The following is a 22,723-nucleotide window of genomic DNA, read 5'->3' as shown; positions in this document are numbered from 1 at the left end:
GCACCACCAACATTACGCCACCTATAAAGGATACAACTAACAGGCTTTTTAGAAAATACAAATATATGTACACAGATATTACGATATCGGGGATATCGCGGCCAAAACATACCAAACAAAGTCACGTTTCCGGCTATTTACTGCGCACTTACTTAGACTCTGGTCAGATTTAAAAGGTGGTTTTGAAAAAAAAAAGAATCTCAGACTTCTAAATTATCATTATCATTTTTTCTTCAGGTCTTTCAAACATTTGTACCGACATTTTATGAGCTCTTTGTAGCCCCCCCTCGGGAATACTTGACTGAAATGTATCCGTTTTTCCTTGGGGGTTACTTCAGATCATTATACTAGATTAGTCCTAAGGTTTTAATTATTAGAATGTTAGAGCATAGAGCAGTACTTTTTCAGATGTACTTCATGTTACATGTATCAAATTATAATTTGTCTGTCTTTGACCACTCCCCATAGAACTGAAAAGAAAGAGTCCAGCTGTGAACCTCCTACTGGAGACCCATGTGTTGGACATCCTGGGAACGAGATGGACTGTGATAAGAACCCTGGGAAGGAGATGGCGTTTACTGAACACCCTGGGAAGGAGATGGGACATCCTGGGAAGGAGATGGACTGTACTGAAAAACCTGGGAAGGATATGGACTGCACTGAACACCCTGGGAAAGAGACAACAGACATGGGCCCGCAGCAGAAAACGTGTGATGTGAACTTTCCCCGGCCTGTCAACAAGTCAACCTCACAGGTACAGGAGAGCAAAGGTATGGGAAGGCACGTGGTTAAACACACTGGTGACAAACCCTACATGTGTGGGGAGTGTGGGTACAGGACAACTCGCAAGTCTGACTTAAATCGACACATGAGAACCCATACAGGAGAAAAACCCTACAAGTGTGACCAGTGTAGCTATTCTGCAGCACAGAAAATCAGTTTGGACCAACATCTAGTAGCAAAACACACTGGTGAGAAACCCTACATGTGTGGGGAGTGTGGATACAGGACAGCTTACAGGTCTCACCTATCCGTACATATGAGAACCCATACAGGAGTAAAACCCTACAAGTGTGACCAGTGAAGCTATTCTGCAGCACGGAAAAGTAATTTGAACGATCATCTATCAATACACATCGGTGACAAACCCTACATGTGTGGGGAGTGTGAATTCAGGACAGCTGCAAGGACCGGCATATCCCAACACATGAGAACGCATACAGGAGAAAAACCCTACAAGTGTGACCAGTGTGACTATTCTGCAGCACGTAAGTCTGCTTTGAAAGCACATCTAATGACACATACAGGAGAAAAACCCTACAAGTGTGACCAGTGTGACTATTCTGTAGCCTCCAGGACTGCTCTATCTCGACATATTGGAATTCATGCGGATTTGACTACTGAACATCCTGGGAAGATGAGCCATCCTGGGAAGGAGATGGGTTATCCTGGGAAGGGGATGGGTTATCCTGGGAAGGAGATGGGCTGTACTGAACAACCTGGGAAGGAGATGGCTTGTACTGAACACCCTGGGAAGGAGAGTGACAGCAGGGAGACCCAGACAACAGACATGGGTCCGCAGCAGAAAACGTGTGATGTGAACTTTCCCCGACCTGTCAACAAGTCAACCTCACAGGTACAGGAGAGCAAAGGTGATATGGGAAGGCACGTGGTTAAACACACTGGTGAGAAACCCTACATGTGTGAGGAGTGTGGGTACAGGACAGCTTACAGGCGTAGCCTATCCCTACATATGAGAACCCATACAGGATAAAGACCCTACAAGTGTGACCAGTGTGACTATTCTGCAGCACGGAAAAGTAATTTGGACGTTCATCTATCAATACACACCGGTGACAAACCCTACATGTGTGGGGAGTGTGGATTCAGGACAGCTGCAAGGACCGGCATATCCCAACACATGAAAATCCATACAGGACTAAAACCTTACAAATGTGGGGAGTGTGACTAATCTACTTCATGTAAGTCTGCTTTGAAAGCACATCTAATGACACATACAGGAGAAAACCCCTACAAGTGTGACCAGTGTGACTATTCTGTAGCCCCCAGGGCTGCCCTATCCCGACATATCGGAATTCACGCGGAGGCAAAACAAGGCAAAAAAAAAAAAAAGAAATTTGACCCAATTCTAGCACGTACGAAGCGCTACTCCAACAGCCCCTAGATGAATACAGCCAGGACTGCCCAACTAGCCGGAGGCTATTATAAAGGGCTAGCCCTCACAACAAGAACATAAACAATTCGGAACAGGTAACAGCTAACAGTGTCAGTTACACTTAAGATAAACATACTATTACATAACAGATGTTGCGGCCTAACGTTAACAAGCTATGAGATCCGGCCTAGTCGTCATGCGTTTACTACAATTACATTGTGTACTATATTTACATGTCAGGTTAACATACTATTACATAACAGATGCTGCAGTCTAAGGGTTAACAGGTTATGAAATCTGGCCTAGACGTCATGCATTTACTATAATTACGTTGTGCACTATATTTACATTGTCAATACAATTCTATTGAACTCGTACAGTTTTACTAAGTGGTTGTCGTCAAGTATTTATCAAGTATTGTCCATAGTTTGTTTTTAAAGGAGCTGATGGAGCGGGTTGTTCGAGTTTCGCTAGGGAGAGTATTCCAGATGGTTATAGCTCTGATCACAAATGTTCTCTGGGACCTGGTGGTTCTACAAACGGGAATGGATAAGTGTTCACTATTCCGTAAGGGATACCGGGATTCTGTGGCGGACGCTGGCGCTCGAGGTAGCAGACTTTGCAGGTGTGGAGGACAGCGACCGTTCAACAGTTTGTACATGGTTACTGCAGTGTGAAACTTGCGTCGAAACTGGAGGGATGGTACCGGTAGAGACAGTTCTGTGTAGAGACTATTGTAGGAAAGGTATGGGAGCCCAAAGTGACCACTGATAAAACTGGCTGTTTGGTACTGAATAGATCCTAATGTCCTTTGGTCACGTAAAGTGAGGCCAGCCCAGACAATATCCGCGTACTCAAGATCTAACGTAGGTCTTGTAATGGTGATGTACAGCCGGAACAGTAGGTTAATATCGATTATATTGTACTTCAAGATTACAATTCACTGCCATACATGGTTTGTTCAACATATTTACTATTAAAGTGAACCTGCGGGAGCCCAATTCTGAGTTTGTAACAAAGGCAATAAAGACATGGACAGGTCTAGTTTGACTACCCTCTTTCACCGAGCATTTGTGCTGTAGTGATTTCCGCGTTTAGACATTGCGTACATGACTAACCCTTACTAAAATATCCATCACAAAAAGTAAACTTCCCAATTGATACGCTGCAGTTGATCTATTTCTCGACAGATGGCGCTTTGAGGTGTTCATTCAAGCACCTTAATGTCACACGTCACGTCAGATGCAGACAACCAAGACGCCCATATACGTCATGCGTTCAAGTTTGTCACAACTCGTTGCGCAACAGCCACACAGAGCTCGGCTCTGAGAGGCACAACTACAACAAGACAACTGAGGGCTGTTCTTCGTGCCTTCATGAAACCTTCACCACCATCATCCTTTAGTAACAATGCTGGAGCCGTAGACTTCTTCTGTATCTGTATCTGTATAGCCGGTATGACCGCCCTTCGGCGTAACACACCAGTTTCTGTATCTGTATAGCCGGTATGACCGCCCTTCGGCGTAACACACCAGCTTCTGTATCTGTATAGCCGGTATAACCGCCCTTCAGCATAACACACCAGCTTCTGTATCTGTATGACCGCCCTTCGGCGTAACACACCAGCTGTAGTTCCTTTGAACTTTTATTCAGCCCGTCTTTTCACCAACAAAATGTAGTTAGTTGTAAATACTTCTAAGCCCACACTAATTTGATTCTTGTTGGTCCTCGGATTTTTTTAAGATGAAAAAAAGAAAGCGACATTCAAAGTCAAGTCAAATACATCCTCTGATAGCCCCAAAAGGTACGGAGGTCAACATATCAGGCTGTTTTTTTTGTTTACTTGCTAATTATTCAAGGAATGAATTTCAACCTTTTCATCAATATCAATGCATTAAAAGATGGATAAACTGTAACAACCAGGAAGGCAAGGAGCTTTCTTCAACTAGTTGAACTAGTTTTTTTTTCTTTTGCAAACCAGAAGAAGACGCGGGCAAATCTGAGAACCAGTTGAATAAATTGGTGTGGCCTAAATCTCGTAAAAGTTTGAGACAAGAAATATTGTAGATGCCATGTCCTTAGTAAAATTTTTGATACAGCAAGTTCTTCCATGACAAAATTATACATACGACAAAATTATACATTTGCTTAGAACTATGAAGCTTCAAAGCAACCATTTGACAGAAGTGTTGTTCCCGAACAGTGAACATTCATGAACAAAAAATCAAAACTCCATCTGATTTCCTTTACAGATCTTGAAATCACAAAATATTGAAGTTCAACCATTGTTGTTGTCTTGTAACTAAATAACTGATAATTCTTGCTATTTACAAATGTTTTAAACATATTTACAGATAAACTGTAACACATAACACACTGTGACATGATACACTAAGAGAAATTATTTGAAATGTCCTGGCAGCAAATTACCTGACAGTGTACCTATCAAAGCCATATTAAATACAGTGTAGATTATACATGTATAATAATAGTGAAATAGTCTAAATTGGCAAAAAAAATTACTCAGTTACTGGTGTGATAACATTTTGCCATCATTCCTGAGACGGCCAAGCCAGGTTTCTATCATTTTTTTTCCTTCCACAAGAAGGCAAACTGTTTATTCAGATGTTAACCAGTTTTTACAGTGCATTTTGTACTTTACACGGCGCAGTCTCCACATTTCCATGTGCCATCACTGGGAGGGCAGACAGGCAGGCAGCTGACGTGAAAGATCCTCTGACATGCCCTGCACGCCTCAATCCTTCCCAGACCCTCCTCCTGCTTGCAGCAGCAAACCAGCGAGATTCTGCTGACCCTGGTTAGACCGACTTTCTTCCTCCGGTTGGTCAGATGAGGAAATGGTGTAAGCCTCCCTTGTTTGAAGCAGTTCTCCAAATGGCTCCTCATCTCCCTGTCGTCATACGCAATGCTGCTCACGTCTTGTCCCTGTGCGATGTCCACTGCCCAGGCGATGGCAAACAGCCCACAATCAAAGACATTCTTCTGACGCTGTACCTCTGGTAGGATGATGGTCAGGATGTTCCTCTCTTGGTCGGCAAACGCGGCGTAGGTCTGGTAAAGCTGGACTTGCAGAGATGCGGTCATGTCGGCGCCAATGCTGTCATACAGGCGCACCTGTCCGCCTGCGTAAGACGACAGAACCCAGTGCGCTCTTCTGTTGTGGTGGATTTATAGCCCCTTTCCTGTCATCTTGGCAAACCCGTCCTCGCAGAGACCAACTGTAGGGGCTTCCAGGCCTTGGAGTGCCGGGTACTGGTGGTGGAGCAGCCTCTGGGCAGCCTGGATGAGGTCGTCTGTCAGCATCTCGTTGTTTGTCAGAACCGCCTTGTCACCAGCGCTCAAGTTGACACTTGGCCTCCCCACTTCACACTCCTTATAGTAATAATACTTATAGTGAAAAACACGATTCAGATTCAGATCAATTTGGGCTCTCTTGGCCGACTTCTTGCCACTTGTTTGGTGGCTTTCCTGGGTGTCCTCTTTTGATGGAGACCCGGATGCCACCACCACCGGCGCCTTGCTGTCGGAGCAGCTCGCTTGCCTGCTGCCATCTGCGCGGCTGTTTGGGGATACAGGACGGACCGCGATGATGCGGCAGCCTCCTTTGGGGACATGAAGTTCAACTGATGTAGCATCGGCGACATCTTTGACAGTCGGAATAAACTCAGGCTCTGCGGGGAGGTCTGCGTCCTTCATCCTGTGAGGATAGAGGTGTTTGAGTGAGTTTCTAAAAATCTTGTATGTTTATCTTTAACAAATCAAGGCTATTTTAGACACTGTGCTCAAAACCATTTTTGTGTAAAATGTGTACTAACTCGAGGTTGAAGAGGAACTGCCTCTGCAGCCACAGTTTCTTCACTTTAATCTCCACCTCGACCAGGCTGTCATGAAGAGTGTCCAAGGAGTTGTTTTCTATACCAATGTAAATGGTTCAATCAGTGTTCTTTAATCACACATGAAATAAATTATTTACGGTAATAACAAAGCTTGATACATGTTCATATTAAGAAACATGCAGAGAAGGCCAGCTACTTTTTCCAGGGCCTCCCTGTAACTGAGATTATGATAATTACTAATCATGATAACATACTTTGAGCAGCAGACAATAAAACAATAATTTGATATTTGCTATTTGATAACATATGCAGCAAATTATTATATATTAGCTTACACCAGATATGAATGAAGAGAAACCAACTGTTTTGAGTAAACAAAGTAAAACTTAGTGGGGGAGAAGAAACAAAGGGATTCCGGGAGGGTGGTTCTGTAGCATTATAACTGGAGTGATGTCTGATGAAGCAAAGATCCTGGGTTCAAGTTCATAATTTGCCAACTAGTGTAGGGACCAAGCAAGTCACTTTCCAACAAAATTGAGACCCAAAAAATGATAGACTTTCTCGGTTGGTTCAACCGAGGACTACGCTACCTGCGACTGGCACCTTCCAAAAGCCGAAGAAGGCCGTGAAGCGTTCCCACAACCCCTGGATGAAGTACTGGTCCTCCTCAGACATGATGTGGTTCCGCACATCGGGAAGGCGGCTGTCGATGATCGCCCTGGCGATGTTCATCAGCACCAGGAAGATTATGCAAGTGTAAGTGATGAAGTAGATGGGGCCGAGGATGGGGGCTGCCTCCCAAAGCTGGTAGTAGTAGAAGTTCCCAAGAGACATCTGGAACAGGGTAGAGAAGGACTTGCTGATGGTGCTGAAAAAAATCAAATCATTGTTACAGTCATGATAACCTAACCTGCATCATCAAATTTCAAGTCACAAGGTTTGTATCCCTACTGCAGTACTAAAACCAAGTTGAAAAAGGGGTATTAGTTTTTTAACTAAAAGTTTGTATTTGATACAAATAGGATCTATGTTTCTTTACCTGTACTCCTCCACAATAAGGCCGAACTTGAGATAACCGTAGACGCCGAATGCTGACATGCCGAGGAAGAGGTAGACGGTGAAGGAAGAGAACTCCACCGACATCCCTCGGATCATGGACATCAGCTTGGCGAGGAATGGGTTAAACCTCAGCAGCCGGAGGAACTTCATCATGTTGACAAACGTCAGGAAGGCCAGGAACCAGCCGTAAACCAGGCTCACGTTCACCGCAGATCGGAAATGGTGGACTTCATCTTTAAAAGAAGAGCCATTTGTTGAAAAAAAAAAAAAAAAGAAGAGCGTTGCATATAGTTAGAACAGTGTAAAATGATAATACCTTGCTGTGAAATTTTTATATGATATGAATGATTTATGCAACATTTTTGCGTAAATCTGAAACACACCTTTCCCAGCATTGATCGCTGCCAGAGCCATGGAGCTGTAGGTTCTCTTGAAGCCGTACAAGGCGATGACAGTAAATGCTAAGAAGAAATTGAAGATTTCCAAAACCTTCCATGGCTCCCTCAGGTAGGCCAAGCCGGCTGCACGGGCAGTTTTCATCTCTTTCCACAGTGTGTAGAGAAGAACGATGACGTAAGTGATTTCCAGCAGGACGTAGATGTACCCGATCGTCACCAGCCGTTGATGAAGTCGGAAGGCCTGCATGCGATGATGGGTGAAAACTCCGGCCGTCTCGGAGAATTCAAACACCATCGTCAGCGATGTGAACAGATCCAGGTTCCCGTCGTAGAGCAACGCTTCTAAGAAGATGGCCCTCGTCCGCTTGTCGATCCAACGGTTGGCCTTCAGCTCTGCCAGGATGCTTCGCATCTCGTCTGCAGATTTTCCCAGGTTCAGCCCGAAGCCGTCTCCCCAGTACTGCGTTGTCACACCGTAGATGGGGAGACTGGTGTATCCACTGTGGAGGTAGGTCCATCCAGGGGCTTCTGACTCCATCGCTGACATATTCATGACCCTTTCCCAACCCTTTCGAAAACGCCCCGGTCTCCTTGGTGTGTTCATTGTACCCTGATGAACATTCGTCAAACGACTGCTGCATTGCTGCTGGCACTGTACACAGCCCTGGGATGGCAGGAGATGGAAAGGACAAAAAGTACTAGTAAGTCACAAATCAGAGGTTAACAGTTTTGTTATTTTGGCATCCTCTTAATTTTTGGTAGGTGTCTTTGAAATATTTTTGATGAATAAGAAGATCATAATAATCCTTTGAATTTGTCAAATGTAACTTTTTACTACTCACGTTTCCTCTGGTATGTGGTAAATACACACATCTGTGGTAATGTTAGCCTGAGCCCACAGCAAATGTTCTATGTGCAAAGTGGTTCCACCCACCTTGCTTTACTCGGGCTTGGATCATGCTAGGCGGGGCGACCAGGACCGACTGCATGTCTGCTGTGAAGGCCTTATCCTGCCAGCGAAGCTTGTTGTTATTGTAGGAAGTCTCCGGGTAGAAGTTCTCCATAGCGGTCCCGTTCAGCCAGGACCAGAAGGTATCAGCATCATTTACCTGTGGATAAAAGAAAACTGGTAATTCTACTGAACAAAGAAATATTGTTGTAAATTGTTTGTTTGTTTATTTGATCGATCTCCATTAGTGCGTACAATCAATAATACAACACTAGTCTTATTGAGTCGTATTGAATACAAACACTGCATTATACTATACATACATACATATACAAGAAGCAAACGTAACTTAAATACAACATAGCAAATAAAATGCAACATAGCAATGAAATACGACACGGGAAATGAGGATACAACATAGGGTATAAAACTGCTGAGAGGTCAGGTTGTAAATTCCTCATTACAAAAATGGTGGACATTTGAATTATGTTCTGATTCTGTGCATTGTAGAAGATACAGTGGTTAAGAAAATTTTCATGACTTTTCATTGATTTTTAAGTGAAATCTGTCATTGTTCTTCAATTTTCTGGTACAAGATAGAAACATTGAATCAGATAAAATTTACTTCATTATATATACATACACATGTATAGTGTTTGGGAACAGTCATGGTTCAGAGGCATACTTTTGCAAGTTGACATATATTGTCTGAAATTATCCATTCATACCATATCTTCTCTGAAGTTCATTCAGTCTCATAGTTTTGCAAATTAGATCAACACAATTAATGTTGCTCCTTATTTCAACTGACAGCTATGTAATTATAGATGAATATTTCAAGTCATTCAAATTCCATGGTCTTTACTCTTTTTGTTCAAAACAATAATTTACAAGAACAACTTAATAATTTGAAAAGAATAATCTTGGGGAATAAGTAACTTATTTGTTATGTCAACATGACTAAAGGGTTTCCACTGGCTTGAAAGGATAATCTGACCGATGCAATGATTTAGTAATCGCAGACACCAATGTACAACGTAAGGCCCTGTAATGATTTTACCTCGTCCAAGGACTGCACAAAAGTGTTGGTTGCACTCTGTGTCTGATAGAAGGCCTGGGTGGTGCTGTGGTGTTCGTTGGTGATGCTGAGGACAAGCAGCACGTAAAAGCAAGACACCATGATGTCCCGAAGGATTTCGCCAAACCTCCTATCCCTGCGCTGCTTCTTCCTTTCTTGTTTGATGTTGATAAGGGACGTCATCGAAAGTTGCTCCATCTTTCTCCTTGTGCGAAATGCATCGCCTGTACAAAATGTAGTAAGCATGAAAAATAGTGAAGTCAGTATGGTCTGTATTTGTTGGAAAAGTGGAAACAACACCACAAATGGAAGCAAAAAGAAATGTCAGATCAATTGACAAAACAGGAGCCCACCCACAATGCAGAAAATGGCTTTCTTTCACAATTATAATAAAACAGAAATAAATAAAAAACATTCTGTATTATAGCTTTCAAATATTTCATCATCAGAGAATTATGGTATATAATAATCATTGTGTTTCTACAGATGTGACCGCTATTAACATTTATCTGCCAGCAGGTTACATATATCTGCCACTTTGAAAATGATCTCTATCTAGTATATAGCTACATGTATAGTGCCGCACCACCCAAGTATGCATGGTTTAGATGTACTTACATTATACGTGTAGTAGTATACAGGTCCTAGAGTGTATTAATATACTGGTGATGCTGTGTTTACATTTTTTCAGGGTGGTGGATATTTTGTGACCTGGTGGAATTAGGCGTAACTTAGTACTTGATGTTACAAACTTACAGTTAAAGCCTGACATAGCATTGGCTTCAATTAAAACGGGGCTCCGTTTCTCTTCAAAAATCGTCTTGACGGCTTGTGTCTTGCGAAGGGATGAAGTGAAGATGGCAAGAAGAAATATCTGTAAGATAAAAGACTTGGTTGTTAGGGTGTCTGAGCCATTAAGATGGTGATATCATCCTATATGATATGGCTTGTTTTCAGCATGTATTAAGTAAGTCAAGATTTGAATTCAAGCTAAAGAAAACAAATGTTCGTCTTGGTAACAAAATAGCTCATACAACTATATTGTGCTTGAATGCTATCGGCAGGTGGCACTTCAATGTGTTTACCATGATAGACTATTCTCAGTAAATACATTAAACATGGCAACTACAACAAAAATGTAATCATGAAATTGATATCCTAGCTTGATTGGTGCTGACAGGTGGCATTTTTAGGTGTTAACAATAAAAGTAATTTAAATATCACACCTGAAACAAACATAATAATGACGACATTGTTAAGCTATAATCACCTATTAGTAGATAATGTCCTTACCTTCCCTGGTTCCATAAGGAAGACGTCTGCCAGAAAGGTGATGAGGAACGCAGACAGCCACTTGTTGGTCTTGTCCCTGCCCCACTGCATGCTGAACAGCGTGGTGAAGACAGCTGACCCAAGGAAAGACAGCATCGCCAGCACCCAGGCCACGTACCTGCACCCGTGTGGCAGGCGCTTGGCTGGACCCCTCTGGGTGGATGCCTCAGGTGGGCCGCCCGTCTCCACGTCTCGGACCCGGCGGTCGCCCTTGCTGCTCGGCCGGCTGTACTGGAACAGCAGCACTATGGCTGTGATAACGGGAAGGCAGGTGATGCTGGCCATGAACCCCGTGTAGACTCCGTTCAAGGTGAAGGAGAATGGCCCCAGGCTGAAGACCCGCACGATCTCGGTTTCTACTTCATCCCTCAGCCACATGGCGCTGGACACCATGGACGTAGCGAAGAAACTCAGGCAGCAGCCAAGCCTCTCGATGCGGGTGAACGTGCTACCTGTAGAGGAAACACAATGTTGGTATTAATGATAAAGAATGAAAGCAACACCGGCTCCAGATGAAACATTATTTAAAAAAATAGAAAAAAGAGTAGGTAAATTTTAGACATACACATCTATAGACTACCTCAGGTCAGCCAAGATAAAGTTGAAAAAGCAAAACTGATGATACCTTCAGGCCTGAATGCGACGGACAGAACTAGGTGTTCCTCTGCCAGGTTATGGCGCACACTTGCCGGGAACAGGAACCCGAAGGATCGCAGGTCCTCCTCAGAGGCGACAGGAAAGGTCTTCACGACCTGCCCGTCCCCGCGGTCGGCTGCCAGCCACTCGTCGCAGAAGAAATAGAACCTACAGTTCCAATGAAAGAAAAAAGAAATATCACTCTGTTAACTGCCAGGGTCACCTGGCTGGTTTGAATGAAAACCATATTATAAAGTAAGTAACTGTTTGGTTTTGAGGTTCATAAAACAGAAACACACCTCATATATTGAGATGTATCGACATCAGGTCTTATCGAACACATTTATTTTGTTGTTTGTTACTTTCTTTATGTAGTTTGCCATACATTGTACCATGTGCAATTGTTGTGCAATAAAGTTCTTCTATATCTTGCAAAAGTGTTAATATAGGTTGAATAGTTGTCAACAGCTTCCTTCCGCTACATTGCAAATCAAGACATTCAAATGTTAGGTTTTAAACATTTTATATATTAAGTAGATCTACAGTACTGTTGTTCCTTTGCATCACTTTAAACACCACTCATCAGCAATGGGATAAACATGTTTCACACAACATTCAAACTGTTCCAAAATCTCATTCAAATTTCAATTTGAAAAATGCAGCACAAATAAACCTACGTTTCTCAGTAACAAGGAAACAAGAAGTTCATAGTAAAGAGACCTAAGAGACATGTATTGTTTATTGCACACAGCAATTTTAGCTTCTTCTGCACCTGGAAGTGGGTCAGGTAAAATCTTTATTGAACAACCCTCCCATGACTATGATTGGATGAAAGTAGACAGCGCTTGGCTGGACTCACAATTTGCCCGTGGTGAGATCCTGCACGGCTGCTCGGTCCACGTGCCACGATGCGCGGCTCCCCTCCCCACTGTTGTCGTGCATGAGCTGCAGCAGCTCCACCTTACCCAGCTGTTCTGCTGTGCTGAAGGTCAGGGTCACCTGGCTGGTTTGGGTGAAAACCTGAACAGCAACAGAAATTCCACCTGTTAGGACATGCTGCGAGTTAAAACATCTGCAGAGGAAAGTTGGTTGATGACAATAGGAGGGGTCAGTGCCAAATTTGATGGCCTAACCTTCTCTGTGAGGTCGACCAGTCTCACATCAGTGTTTGCTGCATCTCCGAACAGCTTGAAGGCAACGGTAGACTCTGTCCCAGCATGCTTAGCTCCACCTGTCCAGATGAGGAGGCGGTACCGGAAGTTGTCTTGAAGATTGTCCAACCTTACAGTTCTATTTAACTGTAGCAATGTACGAAGAGAAAGAACATAAATGTTCACATACGTGTACATACTGACCTTGACCTCTCACAGTAGATTGACTGAAGAATAAAAAAACTACCTTTACGGTAGGTAATACAGATACATTGCAAGTATGCTAGCTATTTAGACTTTTTAGATTTTATTTATATGTACATACAGGGCAGGGTTGAGAGCCTTTGAGATCGTAAGTGGCTTGTTGGAAAGGCCTGGATTTCACTACCAAACTAATGATAGATATTGCTGATTGAGAAAAAAGTACCAGAAAATCCATTAGAAATAACAGGTCCACAGAGCAAAGACTTGACATTACACATGCCACTTCTGTTGGCCTGACATGGGTGACTGGTGACGCCCACTTACCTTCCCTTTTCCTTTACGCTCAGCAATCTTGATCGCGACTGATGTGAGCGAGAAGAGACAGAGCCCCGCAATGATGGTCGCCACGACGGCACCGTTGTCTGCAAGATCCCTGAAGTTCAACGCCTCGAACACGATGGTGTTCGGCGGTGTGGCGAAGTCACTCCCGAAGGCTGTCAGGTGGTTGCAGTGACAAATAGTGCTGGTAATGGTGGACTGATTGCTTATCTGTAGAAAGCAGTAAAGAGACATGTTGTTAAGATCACATTAATTCCAAACATGGGTCCTTTGACATAATTTGGAAAACCTATTTTCTAAATCATGCAGTCATCATTTATCTATTATTTACCATCTTTAGAATATGATATTATGATCATGAAAGTTGTGGAATAAAGATAACTAATTTTTATTGATGTATGTCCATATTTTCCTAACATTTTTATTTTTTCTACATCACTGAAGCAAGGAATGGTCAACAGCCTCAATTGCTTACTAAATAGTAAAAGTTAACAGTATATTAAACTCTTGTAATATCTTGTTATAATCAGATGGGGTTAGTCATGGATTCAGTATATCTTCTCTAATAACAAAACAATTTTTATGCATTTACTTATTGCTGCATTGTGATCAAGTGAGAGGTCACATATAAATATATTTTATAATATTATCGTAATCAAATCCTCTAGTAATGAAGTATTTAATAGCATAATACATGCATGTATTATTCTAACAATCGTGAAGACTAAGAATGAAGTCGTCCCAAAAACAAGGAGAGCCTGTACCCACCGAGCAGCCGTCCGTTCTCCAGGCTTCCTGCGTCTCGCTCCAGAAGACACAGCCCAAACGGGCCCATTCTATCTTGTAGGCGTAGAAGTCAGCGGCGTGTGGCTCCTTCACGTCGGTTCTTTTCTCACTGCCACACTCCGTCACTGGTCCTGAAAAAAGGGACATTTAAAACAGACCTGAGAAGTGAAAAAATACAAATATTGCAACATATTGTTACAATGTACCTTGTAAAGTTAAACAATATAGTATTTTGTATTTTGCCAATGGAGATTTTAGATAAGATTCTAGATAAGCAAGCAAACATCACATTGCAAACTGGGTCATCAACATAAGGCAACTTTCTATGTTACATTTAATTTAAATATCACACTGTAGATTGAAACATACCAACATTCAAAACCTCTTCAAATATTCATTAGATATTATAATTTTCCTTAAAAAACAGATATCACCAAACCAAGTGTGATCATTATGAACAAGACAATCCCACTTTATCTGGCACATTCACCTTCTAGTTCTGTCAAGCATGTTTGTGTTTGAAAACTACTCACCAAGTATTTCAACCTTGATGTTGTAATCCACAGGACCATCCTCCCCCGAGACGAACATTCTTGCCTCTGTCTTCTCTGTGTCTTCCTCGCCACTCAGAGTTTTCATCAAGGCACAATACTCGGGTAGGATGTACGTCTCTGTGGACATGTTGTAGTTTTGGTCACCAGGGCGGCCGCCGTACCTGCCCGACACACGGTAAACCACGCTAGTGTTCAGCGGGGTGATTGTGACCAGGAAGCCTTCTGCGGCGTTGGTGAGGTTAAGCAAATGGTATCTGGAACTTCCGTTTCCTTGGGCAGGGATGGTGACGGTTGTTGTCGCTGGTTTGTTTCCGGATTTGGCCGGAATGGTGATGTTGAAGTCTTCAGTCAGGTTGTTGAAGGCCACGGGAAAGTTGTTCTGTTGGAGTGACAGTTCCATGACAGACGAACGTGGTTGGTACTCCCCACGCCCCCAGGTAAAAGGGTTCTGTTGAAACTGTGTCAACTGGAATACAGCAAAATTAATTTATCAATAACTCATGTTGTTTTGTAACATTCTGTCATAAACAAAATAGATAAATTTATGTACTAAAAAATGTATCACTCACTCACTCACTCTCACTCACTCACTCACTCACTCACTCACTCACTCACTCACTCACTCACTCACTCACTCACTCACTCACTCACTCACTCAGTCCTGTGAATAATTACAGTGAATGAAAAAAACATAAGACAGATGTAAGATAAATGTTTTAAACAATGATGAGAATTGAACTGTTCCATTCACATCATCACACATGAGAGGAACGACAAGGATCATTGATGACCTGAGGACATGACATGACACGTGCCTTCATAGCGACGTTGTGCGGCGTATAGTCCGCGAAAAGCGCTACTTTAGACGGTAGTTGGAAGCTCCCATCATCCGTCTGCACGACCTGGCCTCCAAACTGGTTGCCCGAGATCCTCTGGACACGCAGTGTGATGCCATCCCTCTTGATGGTGACCGCCGGGGCTCCTGGCCTCGTGGCGCTGATGATGGCGTTGAACAGACCGTCCAGGACCTGGCGGCCTTCCTGGACAAATCTTCGTCTCTGTAAGGAACCAACAGGACATCACAATCAGTTACTCTCACTCAGATGATTCAGTTCTTTTTCAATAACATGAGATGTTACAAAACATGTATATATATATATATACACAAAATTCATTGTAGCTAATGACATTCTATTTGAGAAAATATTTGCTTGGTTAGATCAACCATGAAAAATAAGGACTTTTTTAAATTCAACCTTCTCCCTGCTCCCTAAGCAATACAGATTTGGTGCCAAATGGCTACTTCAGTCTACTATGACCAACCATGAAAAATCAAGACTCTCCCTGCTGCCTAACCCTGTAAGCTATACTAGAAAGGCCGACATTTGCTCGGGAGCAAATTCAGCATATTTCAGTCCATCTCCCTCCCATGCAAAAGTGGACTATTCCAAACTTACCCCAGTGCAAAACTGGAATATTCTCAAATAAATGAATCATATAGCAGCTATGTAATTGAGAACAAAGATGCAAGAACAAGCACATTGAATCTCGACAGCTTTACTTACAAAATTTCACATCACTCTTATCTCACAATCTTATTGCAGGTATGCAAATACTAACAATGATGAGATTTGATACATTTTGAAGGTCTAATTGCAAAGAAAAGGAAATTGTACATGACTAAATAGCTATATGGTAGAGTAAAATAAAGCATTAAAGAAATCATTTTCATCAGGGACTTTTTGTTACCCTAGCTTGGTTCTCCTGCTTCTTTTGTTCCACCTTTTGAAGGCGCTCCTTTGGAGAGAGACTTTGGTCCTCCTCAAAATCAGAAGTGAGCTTCACATCAGCCTCTTCATCTCTCTCTGGGTCCTCAAGCAGAGAACCAACAGACTCCACCAGAGCTGCAGTAGAACAGAAACAATGTTTCTCCTGGACAAACAGGCACACAAAAAACAAACTTGAGAGTACATTACATGAGGCACAGTATGACTGGTGAACATGACATAATGTACTTACATCCTCCCACAGACTGGACAGTCGACGGGTCAGACATGTCCAGCTGGTCCAGTTTGCTGGTGATGGACTTCAGAACAACCATGGCCATGTCCTATAGGACAGCATAAATTTGTTGTTTTAAAATTAGGCTTCTAAGTCTTAAAGCAACACTTTTGTTGCTAGACTAGCATCTAGATATGCAAACATGTTGGGCAGTTTTCCACTTAGAATGCATTTCTAGTGAAGACGTTATGTAAGAAAAGTCTTTGAAATGGATTTACGTAAAAAATAAAATGTTTTTGTTCGGCTCATTTAAGTTTCAGAGAAAGATTAATAGCCATTGGCATGGTATCAAACAATTCCTTGCTGCAGATATAAACATAGAAAAAGGATGCCCACACAATAAAGTATAGGCTCAAGCCATGCATAACAAAAGGCAGAATCATATAGAATTAGAGAAAGAATATAATAGTTTTCTGCACAGTTGCAAGTGTAACTCCATGAGTAGTCAAGATTGTAGATGTAGGTGAGGAGTCAAACGGTTCAGCTTTGTAAAACTCCCATCATAGACGTGTACCTTATCCTCCTGTGGAATGCCAGGACAGGACTTAATGACAAGTGATGATAACTCAGACATCCTTTGCAGATGTTGCGGTGTCTGGGCCCGACCCATTTCAGAGGCCAAAGTTTTAATTGCCTTCCTGCACATCTACAACAACGGATTATAAAAACAAGATTGAAAACCTTTGTTCCTTAATCTGGTCCAAACAGCTTTCCTAAATGTTTCCCAAAGTTTAACATCTACAGACTACCAAACATGGCTTACCTGCGCCTTTTCCTCAGCAGCTGATGCCGGCTGCCCCAACACAACATCATCTCCAGAGACATCTGCAGACTTCTCATTACAGAACGACAAAGTTACAGAAAAGGTTGGTAGTTAGCGACTAGGTTCATGTAAATTTAACATTCTACACAGTAACTGTGATAATACAAACACACCACCATATGTTCATGGCAATTTCTCATGATACCAATTTAGCAAAGGAGCAACCCATACTTTTCTACCAGTTTCTGTCCATGTTATAGAACCTTATAGTTTGCTACTATGTGTTTGTATTGACTCTTTATAGTGCTGCTAATGATAGAATATCAAACAGAAATGTCAATTGGCATAAAACATACATGTATGGTCAGTGTGCACAAATACATCTGACCGCCGTGAGCCCCCTTGAGTGGTTTAACCCCGGCACCATCATACTCCACATTACTAGGGAGAACCCTGTGACATAATGTTGTTGTGAGAATAGCTGACAGAAAGTTTTTAGTGAGACTAAACCTGAGCCAGAATCTGGAGCACATCCTGTGGGCTTGAGCTGACGGATTCTGCAGAGATGCTCTCCAGACTGTTACCAAGAGCCTGTTGAATAAATGGGAATAAAGGGAGCACTGTCTGATATTACATAGAACGTGTTAATACACTATTGGACAGACATTAAGGGCAGGACAGTCTGAATATTACATAATACATGAATGTGCCATACTATTGGACAGGAATTATTTCAGAAGAGTCAGAATATTACATACATGTAATTTGCATTTTATACTATTGGACAGGAATTAAGGGCAGTACAAATTAAATAACTTATTTAATTAACAAGACTTGTGTGTTTTGTAAGTTTTGTTGTCTTTCAAATAATAGTCTTACATCATGGGATGGATCCTTGTCTATTTCTAAAGCCATGTGTCATAAAAATCCATTTTGGCCACTCAATAGTTGCTAGATCTAGTAGAAAGGGTCCCCTAAAATCTCATCATCTGTAGAACTGCACAGTTTACCTGATCAGCTGATGTTGCCCTGTTGCCGCCCGGCGGCCTGATGATGGTCTCTGTGGTTCCTGCACAACAGAAAATATAATCATTCAATCACTAATTATAACCGCAGCTTACCTTTGCAATGACATCAAAGCACAGCGTTATTTTACTTGATCTGACATTGAAGGACATGATACAATGATCACATGATCACTGAAAAAGAAGACAGTTATGGGACTATGTGCACATTTACACCTGTCCAGTCTAAAACATATACTTTTATCACACTAGATAAGATGTTGGTATGTTGACTATGTCATATGTTGTACAACCTTGTAAAAAGTGACCAGGTTGCTCCATGAATTTGCTCAAAGGCAAACAGACATACCATCGGTATCCGATCCGAGTTGTGCAGTTGGAGTTGATGGTCTGGTGGACATGGATGTGGGCATCCCACTTGTCTGCTTAGTTGTTTCAGCAGCTGATGGTGTGGTGGCTGTAGATAAAAACAATATTTATTTATTGCAATTAGCATCAAAATACCAATAATAATATATATCTAAAGTGATGATTTTCTAAAGTTTTGAGGTATATTGTAACGATACTAACACCAGAGCTTATATCATGTTATTGAGCAAAGCATAATTATCATGATCATGCTTTAGTACTGACTGAATTGTTGATATAGCAACATCATAGACTCTAAAAGTGCCCACCACATTTAATTAATGATGGTCTCTCCAGCGTCTCAATGCTGGGCACCTACCGTCATCAGATGATTCCTCGTCCCACCCAGCTTCAGATGCTTGTTCTATGGTCGAAGTCGCAGGTTTGGTGGAAAGGCGGGTGGTCATCCGACTTGTCTTCTGGGTTGTAGCAGCAGGAATTGTGGTTGCTGGAATTGTGGTTAGTGTGGCGATTAAGAGATTCACTGCATTTATCAAAATCTTTTGTGAGAAGAACAGTAACGTTACTGGTAAAAACAAGAGACTGTACATGCACTCTGATACAAATCTAATTTTAAGGTTTTAGCATGTATCTTGACTTAATCCAATATTTCCTTTTTGGAAGACAAAATAATATGGGATAAGCATGTGGAGTAAACATAGTACATTAAATCGAGTATTTTTCCCATAGGTTTTAAATACAACCAGGATGAACCCTTTGATTAGTTACATAGTTATGGTTGACAGTTCCTCATGTAAAAGAGTGCACGCATTAAAAAAAAAACTAACTTTGCTTACAAATGTTTAATCATCATAACCAGCAATGCACAACCTGGCAATGTTCTGGTATCAATAAAGAGTCAAAATAAGTTCTATCTTTGGATATATCAACAGTCAACAGCAGCTAGACTCTCCCTACCTGTGGTTGCCGGTATCATTGCCGCCTCACTCTGTGACCTCCAACCACCTGAAGAGAACAGGGCAGTCACCCTGATGATGTAAGTAGTCTCTGGTAACAGGCCGACCACCGGAAACCACGCCTCGTCAGTGCTCTGATTGACAGCTGTCGTCATGTCCAGGTTGGAGACCACCACACGGTACCCCTGAAGGTCAGGGTCAGGTGATGGAGACCAGGTGACCTTGAACCCTTCGTCCGTGATGTCAGTTACGGCCAGGTCCATTGGTGGATCCACAGCTGCAAGAAAAAGGATCAAAGCAGGAGTTAAAAATGCTCACTTTTAAGATAGATGTAAATAGAGCAACAAACATGTGATTATAACCTCATTATAACTTCATTGATCAGATATGTTTGAATTACAGGCATTTCTAAACAATGCTGAAACATGTAAACGCAGGTCACAAAATTATGCCACTTCATATGCCACATCAAAAAAATGAAACAGAATTTAGGGATAAAGATTAATACATAATTTGCGAAAGAGAACAGTCAACTGTTATTGGTGCATACGATACCTTTATTACAAAGCTGTGTTTTCCATCCATCCCGGCAGCCAGCCGAGCAGACACCCGATACTGGGTCACAGTTCACGTCCCCGCCCAGGCAGTGGCCGCACACTGTGAAATAAAGAACTCAGTATTAAACCAACAAGAGTTAACGTCATGTTCCTTTTACTAGACTTTCATTTTACATGTTGCATCAAAATTCTAATTACACCCGCATTTCAAAACATTCCCAGGTAAAGCTGGTATTAGAATTGGGCTAATTACAGAGAAAAGTGTAGTTAGTTAGAAATGCATGATATTACGTCAAAGTCACTTGAAAGAATATGCTGCTAATAAATAATTTTCAACCATAAATATTAACCCAGAACTGATGTGAAGAAGACCTGTACATGACATTGTGTTTAGGTTAAAGTCAAACAAGAAGGGCTTTGCGTATTTACACTGTGTAAATATACGCCTGTGTGGCAAACACACATAAAACGGCACTTTTTGTACCTCGACAGCCGTGGGCGTCTTCCATAAGCACGAAGCCTTGTCGGCAGAAGCACCTGTAGCCTCGGGGGATTTTGGTGCAGATATGGTCACACCGGCCGTTCTCTGTCGCACATTCGTCAGCTGCAAAGACGATAATACAAACTTTAAGGCAACTTCAGGATCTGAAACACCTTCAAGTGTTACCTAACTTTTACCTGTACAACTCAGAATTGAGGAAGTATGGATCATTCTAAAGCTACATTCAAAAACCATTACCATTACTTCTTTTATACTTTGTAGTTGGTAACAGTCAATGCAACAAATAGCAATCCACATGGACCAGTGCAGGTTAGGTGCAGGTAGACATCAGAAATACCTGCACAGCTCCAATTTCACCTGCACTGAGAGTGTTTAATATTCTTTTATCTATATACTTATATAATCAATCATGATCACCTATCAATCATGATACAATTAAACAATACCTTTACAACCATGGGCATCTGCCATCAACACGAAGCCCTGTTGACAGGAACAGGTGTAACTTCCCGGGACTTTGGTGCAGGTTTGGGCACATCCACCGTTGTCTGTTGCACACTCATCTTCTGCAGGAATTAAAAAATGAGAAATGTTATTGGCTGAAAATCCTCAAATTAACACAGTCAAGTGCATAATGGTTGCCTTCAGTGGTTAAAGATAATAATAACATTAGTTTATATACTTTGGTTATGGCTGTTCTAATTTCTAAAAAGAATTTAAGGTCTAATTTCAGCTTCCAATTTTTGGTTTATTATACATGAACTTTTAATGGCTTTCTTCTGATATCTCTTTTACATGATATCATAATCCATAATAGTTACAACTACTGATTCTACCAGCACAGACGAGCTTTCATTCAAACACAGCATGCTGTGGCAAAGGTTCCATAACATGGGCATAAACTTGAACAAATATCGGTTGCACCTTTGATTGTATTATGAGAAATGTTTTTTGCATTACGTATTCATAATTCTGCATTTTGGTTTCAGGGTATCAGGTATTCAAAGTTGTTTGCTAAGCAGCCCTACTACCCGGGATACCATATACATACATACAGATGTGGAAGGAAAATGACAATGACAAGTTCCCTACCTTCACAGCCATGACCATCCTCCATTAGCTCAAAGCCCGGTCGACAGGAACATGTGTAACCTCCCCCTGATAGTTTGTTCCGAATCTGGGCACAGCCGCTGTTATCTGGTCAAGGTAATGAACATAGACAACAGGAATGTAATATTTTATACTAAGTCTAGACGTATATACGTGTTTGACCAGCTAAACACATTTGGCTCCCACCACGATGGGTAACAGAGATACTGGTATTAAATTCGGTTATTTAGAAAAAGCAATGTCTGAGAAGGCTCCGTGGAGAGAATTTTTTGGTTCTGGTTGATAAAAAAAGGCTGGTTCACAGGACTGTAAATAAAAGATAATGTGATTAAAAAATGCGCAGAAGACCTCTGAAAGCCATTGATGTACTTTGGAAATTCATTGTTGCCTTGAAGCGAGAGCAAGACAGAGAAGTCATCAATGATTTTAATACGAGATGTGTATGCATCGTAATTATGGCAAGTCAAGAATAGGCCTGACTGGCCAGTGTTGTGGCAAAGGTTCCTGCACTAGTTTGTCGGAAAAACCTTTTCAGCAGTTAACCCATGGTTTTGACAAAACCCAGCTTTGACAAAATCATGCAGCTAAATAATATATATATATATATATATATAATAACATAAAATAACAATTTATTTATCTATTTATTTACAAACCTCAACAACCTATCACATTAAAACATTAAATTTTGGTCAATCCAGAAACATTTAGTGCAGCTTTTGTGTGATTTTTGAATGGTTGTTAATTTCTGATGTGATATTTTATACTTAGACAATAGTGCCAAATACTTTTTGGCTGGAATTTTTTATTCGCCCGCGCGCACTAGTTTGGGGGTCTTCAGAGGATGTCATCCATTAAATT

The 22,723-nt window shown here is 41.7% G+C and overlaps 1 protein-coding gene and 1 pseudogene across 1 annotated transcript in view; one reads left to right on the top strand and one right to left on the bottom strand.

Annotated features, from left to right (window-relative positions):
• The first annotated feature begins 487 nt into the window (after nt 1-487).
• Nucleotides 488-1,322, top strand: LOC109464116 (annotated as a pseudogene).
• A 3,512-nt stretch (nt 1,323-4,834) lies between these two features.
• LOC109464130 (polycystic kidney disease protein 1-like 2) overlaps nt 4,835-22,723 on the bottom strand; it is a 20,483-nt gene continuing 2,594 nt past the window's right edge. Inside the window, 25 exon segments of the mRNA XM_019761069.1 lie at nt 4,835-5,894; nt 6,013-6,109; nt 6,624-6,901; nt 7,073-7,325; nt 7,476-8,067; nt 8,069-8,154; nt 8,425-8,599; nt 9,500-9,741; nt 10,274-10,391; nt 10,811-11,301; nt 11,475-11,653; nt 12,345-12,505; nt 12,619-12,783; nt 13,165-13,389; nt 13,948-14,096; nt 14,499-14,985; nt 15,335-15,577; nt 16,269-16,423; nt 16,539-16,629; nt 17,089-17,226; nt 17,344-17,412; nt 17,854-17,934; nt 18,354-18,412; nt 18,718-18,825; nt 19,668-19,970. Coding sequence (XP_019616628.1) covers nt 4,835-5,894; nt 6,013-6,109; nt 6,624-6,901; nt 7,073-7,325; nt 7,476-8,067; nt 8,069-8,154; nt 8,425-8,599; nt 9,500-9,741; nt 10,274-10,391; nt 10,811-11,301; nt 11,475-11,653; nt 12,345-12,505; nt 12,619-12,783; nt 13,165-13,389; nt 13,948-14,096; nt 14,499-14,985; nt 15,335-15,577; nt 16,269-16,423; nt 16,539-16,629; nt 17,089-17,226; nt 17,344-17,412; nt 17,854-17,934; nt 18,354-18,412; nt 18,718-18,825; nt 19,668-19,970 — 6,005 coding nt within the window.

Source organism: Branchiostoma belcheri, unplaced genomic scaffold (genome assembly GCF_001625305.1).
Source record: "Branchiostoma belcheri isolate BF01 breed outbred unplaced genomic scaffold, Haploidv18h27 scaffold132, whole genome shotgun sequence".
NCBI classification, from domain to species: domain Eukaryota; kingdom Metazoa; phylum Chordata; class Leptocardii; order Amphioxiformes; family Branchiostomatidae; genus Branchiostoma; species Branchiostoma belcheri.
Note: the sequence above shows the minus strand (reverse complement) of the source record. Positions and strands in the feature narration are given on the sequence as shown.